At 42.8% G+C, this 5,562-nt stretch overlaps 1 protein-coding gene across 1 annotated transcript; it reads right to left on the bottom strand.

Annotated features, from left to right (window-relative positions):
• Nucleotides 1-424: 424 nt before the first annotated feature.
• Nucleotides 425-4,871, bottom strand: got1 (glutamic-oxaloacetic transaminase 1, soluble). The gene is made up of 9 exons (XM_019864681.1): nucleotides 4,640-4,871; nucleotides 3,754-3,935; nucleotides 3,552-3,675; nucleotides 2,303-2,415; nucleotides 1,868-1,972; nucleotides 1,611-1,761; nucleotides 1,043-1,208; nucleotides 816-958; nucleotides 425-657 (listed from the first exon to the last, which is right to left on the bottom strand). The coding sequence occupies exons 1-9, from the start codon at nucleotides 4,746-4,748 to the stop codon at nucleotides 518-520; spliced, it is 1,233 nt and encodes a 410-aa protein (XP_019720240.1). The 5' UTR covers nucleotides 4,749-4,871; the 3' UTR covers nucleotides 425-517.
• Nucleotides 4,872-5,562: the final 691 nt, after the last annotated feature.

Below are 5,562 nucleotides of genomic sequence, written 5' to 3' on the forward strand. Positions count from 1 at the left end.
TGGTTAGAAGAGAATGTGTGTGCGTGTGTATTTTTATACATGGGGAGGGGGGGAGAGAGAGAGAGAGAGAGAGAGAAGTGATTGGTTCATTCCAAACATAGCCACATCTCCGGTTAGAAGAGAATGTGTTTTTGTGTGTGTGTGTGTGTGTATTTTATACATGGAGGGAGGGAGAGAGAGAGAGAGAGAGAGAGAGAGAGAGAGAGAGAGAGAGAGAGAGAGAGAGAGAGAGAGAGAGAGAGAGCGACGAGGGCATTTGAACAGGAGTGTGTAGACTTTTTTATCTTTACTGTATATAAGGAGGATTTAAATATGAAATGTTTCAGGATTTGAACAGGAGCATGTAGACTTTTTTTATCTTCACCGTATATAAGGAGGATTTAAATATGAAATGTTTCAGGGCTTTTTAAAACAGTTCCTCTGGTTTTCTCAGTTGTTTTTAGAATTGCATTGTGGGTCAGATCTTACCGGCTGCACGTTGCATTTAGATTAGGAACAGTACACTGAGCCGAGTCTTCTACTGGACCTTAGTAACGGCCTCGTGGATGGACTCAGCCACGTAATTGATGTTCTTGCTGGTCAAGCCACACATGTTGATGCGTCCGCTGGCCATCAGGTAGACGTGTTTCTCCTTCACCATGTATTCCACTTGTCTGGCTGCGGGAAATAACGGCGGCAGCAACGCAGGCTGCATTACTCCAGATGTGTAACACCAGGAACACATGTTTTGCATTCTTAGCATAGCTGAGTTCAGAAAGCAGCGCGAATGCATTCAAAGCGAAATGGTGCGTGTGCGCGCCTGTGTGTGTACTCACGGTTGAGTCCGGTGAAGCTGAACATGCCAATTTGCTCTGTGATGTGGTCCCAGCTTCCTGGCGTCCCCAGAGCCTGGAGCTTGGCTTTCAGCTGGGCTCTCATCAACAACACCCTGTCAGCCATTGTCTTCACGTTGTCTTTCCTGGAGTCGCACAAATAAAATGTTGCGTTTGATAACGCGCCACTTTCATAGCCATCGCACCAGATGGTGAGTTTGACAGCTGACCATTCGGCAAAGAGCTCCGGCGAGTTGATTGTGACGGCCACGATGCGAGCCCCCTGAGTAGGTGGGTTGGACCAGGTGGTTCGCACAATTTTCTCCATTTGGGACAGAACTCTCTTCAGGTTATCGGCATCACGAGCCACCACAGTCAAGTTGCCAACACGTTCATCTAATGGGAACAAGAGATTGCGCTTTATTATTAGCAGATTCCAAACAAAAATGTATGATAGTGTAAGTCTGGTGAAAATAGAGTTTCACGTTAAAACGGAACGTTATTGGAGAAATGCAGACAGTGGGGAAGAGTGAGTGGAAGTCACCAGAAAATTCTGGTCAAAACATTTAAGCCACATAAAAACACCAAGAATTAAAAAATAACTTCTTTTTTTTAAGTACCCTATAGAAGATTGCCGTTAACAACTCCATCAAATAAGACTTAAAACTTTAAAATCATGAAAAATCAAGCCTGTGTATCTGCTCTTCAAAGCTGTGGGCATGTGCAGTGAAATTATAGAAAATACAACACTCTTGAGACCGTGACCAGCTGGTAGGAGCAAACTCATGTGTTACATACTATAGAGGCCAAAGTTCTTGGAGAATGACTGGGCGCAGAACATTTCAAAGCCCATAGATACGAAAAACCGAACGGCCCAGGCATCTTTATCCAGGCTGCCCGAAGCGAATCCTTGATAAGCTGAGTCAAAGAACACAAACAGCTTCCTTCTCTGCCAAAGAACAGAAGAAACAAAAATAAACTCTCATTATATACACAAACATTTAACTAACGCGTCTGTGTGAGGACATCTGAGGAGGCCACAACAGTTTCAGTACCATCATGACTTCAGCAATCTGCTTCCACTGCTCCTGTATGGGATCTGTGCCAGTTGGATTGTGGGCACAAGCGTGCAAGACAAAGATGGAACGCTCTGGGCAGCTCTGAGAGAACGGAAATAGAACGCGGTTGAGTGCGATGCATATTGGATGACAGTCAACCAATGCCATGCTTCTAGTTTGGACAACAACAAAGAACATTCCACATTTTTTGTGTCTTTGCCACAAAAAAAGGTATCAAAAAACAGGGCCAGCATTTTAGCTTCACAAAATCACAGAAAGCAAACAAACAAAAAATGAACAGAGCTACAGTATGACCAGACTTGATTTGGGGCATATTGTTCCAGAAAACTTTGTCTGAATTGCAAATTGTACCAATTTTGGGGGTGTTTGACTTTGGAGTTGTTGTTCCAGAGTTCAGGGGATGCTATTTACCTCCAAGTCGGCAAGGAAGCCAGACAGATCAAGGCCTCTCTTCTGCGCATCCCAGTACTTGTAGGGGCGGACATCCTCAAAGCCGGCGTTGGTGAACACGCCGTTGTGATTCTCTAAAGCAGATGAGGAGAGTCTCTTCAATGTTTTTGTACTTTGTACACAAGGTCAGCTCACACAATGTGTCAACGTGCACTTATCACTGGTGGAGCCGGTGTGGGGGGAGGGAGGCGGGTTCACTTTTTTTGGGTTTTGATTTAAAAAAAAAAAAAAAAACAGTTTGAATATTACATTCCCATCTACATTGGTCTATTTTCCCTGACATTTTGTGTGTCTGAGTGTGAATTGTATTCAATAAAAGAATGGGTCTTGATTCTTGATATGGTTCCAATTTGTTGTTTTGCGGAACCCCTGATATAACCTTGGCCACCAAATGATAAAAATTTAGCTCCTCCACTGGCACTAATAATGAACTGTTGTGACTAAGACAAGAACATAAATAATAGCTTTACAGTGTCTTTCATCAAGACCAAGGACATTTTACGGCTGGATTTACACTGCATAGCTTAAGTAAAACACAGTTTTGATTTTTTATTTTTGGGGGCGGGGCTTTGGAGTGGCAAAATTTGGATACGTGTATGTAAGGTTTAAGATTTACTCCATATCATTGAAGTACTATTGTTGTTCAAATGAAAATTCGATGACAAAAATAATGTCGTTGGACCCTAACAATATCTCCCAACTCATGTGGGAGAATGTGAATAAGCACAAAATCTTCAGATGTCTGCCAGGAAAAAAAAAGAGGCAGAAAAAGCATCGAAGAACAAATGAAATGCATTTTGGGTTAAAGTGTTTTGTGTACTATTTTGAATGTGATAAGTTAATTTTGAACATTGCACATAGCCACAATACTGTACAGTTATTAATTGGGTGTGCAAACACATTATTTCAGTTACTTTTTTTTTTTAACCATGCTGAAATTCCTTCAATTGTGATGTACAGGTTGTAAGTCACATTAATCGTGAAAAAAGGTTTAAAACGATTATAGAGGTCTCATTGTTTATGATCACAAAACCCCGGGTTTGTGGACTTTTTATATTCACCGTTTTGTTTGGGCTGTTTCATGAGTTCCATCAGTGTAAACCCAGCCGTAAATGTGTCACTTGTAATGACAATCAAAAACAAATTAGGGAATAAATCAGAATTGGTCACTTGAAACTGAAGTGTAAATCCAACCCAAGTGTGACTATACCCCAAGTCGGCGCGGACACATAGACTGGTGTCTTTGTGTTGTTGCTTCCGTTGTAGAAACGTCTGAGAAACTCTGCTCCAATCTTCAGCGCACCGGTACCGCCAAGACACTGAACCGCCCCCACCTGAATGGGACAAACAACCAATGTGAATGAAGCCAAACAGGAAGTGCAAAATCCAGTGGTTGGGTGCATGTAACTCACCCTGTTCTCCATGATAGCAGTGCTGCTGTCTCCCAGTGCAATTTTGGATGCTGAGGATCTGAATTCGGGCAAACCCAGGATGGGCAGGTACTCGTGGTTGAGCTTGTCATCGTTCGCGATGATCTGTTCCACTTTTTTAACCACCGGCAAAACCCACGGCTTGCCTTCATCCGTGCGGTAGGCTGCATTACAAGTTGACAAAAACATTAGACAGACAATAAGAAAAATAACCAGTAACACGAAACATTGCTGAATCGTAGAATACCAAATTGAGTATTGCTCAGGTGCACAATGTACATTTTTCTCAAATTCAAGGTGCCACTTTTTTTTTTAGACAACTTGATTCTGATTCCACTGCAACAAACAACCTATTGCATGGCATGCATCAAGAATCCCAATGTGATTTTAATGTGACGTTTTGGCCTATATTCGCCATCTGTCATGCTGCATCTTGTCAAAGATCAAAGGATTACAAAGCTTCAGCCTCCTGCACTTAATGGACTCAGGTGGGAGCAGAAGCAGCAACACAACACTGCAGTGCCGGTTACCACACGAGCCTCTTGTGCAAAGGGGCCAGGATTACTTCTCGTAATCTGATTACATGTGACAAAGGTTGCACAGGACTAAAACGTGCGGTTGTTTCACAAACAAGAGGGGAATTTGAACTCAAAACTGATTCAGAGCAAAGAGGTCATTGTGCAGGTTAGTATCATTGACCTATGGCATTTAAATATTATGTAATGTCACCCAAAAATGTGAACACATTATGATTATTTTTTAATGAAGCCAATCTAAGCTGTACATATGGAGGAAGTGAAACAGAAATGCAAAGGAACTACAAAAATTACGGGCTCATCAATTAAATCAATGCTGTGTTCCAACTTACCCCCAACACCGAGGTTGACTTTGTGTGGAAACTGGTCGTTATTGAAGTCCTGCGTTAGTTTAAACACGGCTACTGGTGCCGCTTGGGGAACCTCGCCAAACACAGACATAGTTTGAGTGCTGTTAATTTATAATTTCACCTGGAAAAACGGAACAAACCAAAACAGAAACAAAAGCGACAACCGCGAACTGAATGTGACAAGCGGAAAGAAGGAGGCACTTTGCACTTAGACAGCCGATAAAAATGAGGAGGAGGGGTACGGCTGCACCAATGGCGATGTGGCCGTGTGGTCCGCACCAATCATACGTCGGGTAAAAGTCCAAAAGCGAGCGAAGAGGAAAAGTGGCGAGGATGGCTGATCAATGGGCGCCTCTCCCGCTCGACTGACACGCGGCTGAGCCAATAAAATTTAGAAGGGCGGGAGTTTGTATTAAGTTGCAAGTAACATATTTAGCCACAAGATGGCGCCAAATTATGTCTTTAAATTGGTGGTAAAGCGTGTTTCCCACGGCTCAAGTGATTTGCAAGGATTGTCGATAGTTACAGTTTTTTTTTTAAATTGCGTTTTATCAAAATTTGTACACCACGGGGCGCCACGTTCCTGGGCCCTGCTCTGAACTGTACTTGAGTGTGAGTGGTTGTTTGGCTATGTGTGCTCTGCAAGTGACTGGTTTTCTGTGAGTCAAAGAATAGATATTAAAACCTTACTGTAGGTCTGAAACGACGTGAATGATCTTGGATCTTTTACTTGGTTTTATGAGACTTCTAGGCTCCGAAGTCTTTGGATGATACTTATTGTGTGTTTCCAGAACCAAAGTGAAGTAGCCTTCTGTTTCAGTGCTCCTCACCTATGGAACAAACTTCTCAGAACACCTGAGATCTGCTCAAACTGCTGGTGGGTCATTCCAGAACTGGAGGACATT

Source organism: Hippocampus comes, unplaced genomic scaffold (assembly GCF_001891065.2).
Source record: "Hippocampus comes isolate QL1 unplaced genomic scaffold, H_comes_QL1_v1.1 scaffold108, whole genome shotgun sequence".
Classification (NCBI taxonomy): Eukaryota; Metazoa; Chordata; class Actinopteri; order Syngnathiformes; family Syngnathidae; genus Hippocampus; species Hippocampus comes.

Bases quoted from the DNA above. Each gene is read 5' to 3' on its own strand.
- got1 (XM_019864681.1), bottom strand. From the start codon at position 4,748: ATGTCTGTGTTTGGCGAGGTTCCCCAAGCGGCACCAGTAGCCGTGTTT. The intron at 3,936-4,639 runs GTAAGTTGGAAC...CTTGTAATGCAG, and splicing joins AGTCAACCTCGGTGTTGGGG to CCTACCGCACGGATGAAGGC. The intron at 1,973-2,302 runs GTAAATAGCATC...CCGTTCTCTCAG, and splicing joins GCTTCCTTGCCGACTTGGAG to AGCTGCCCAGAGCGTTCCAT.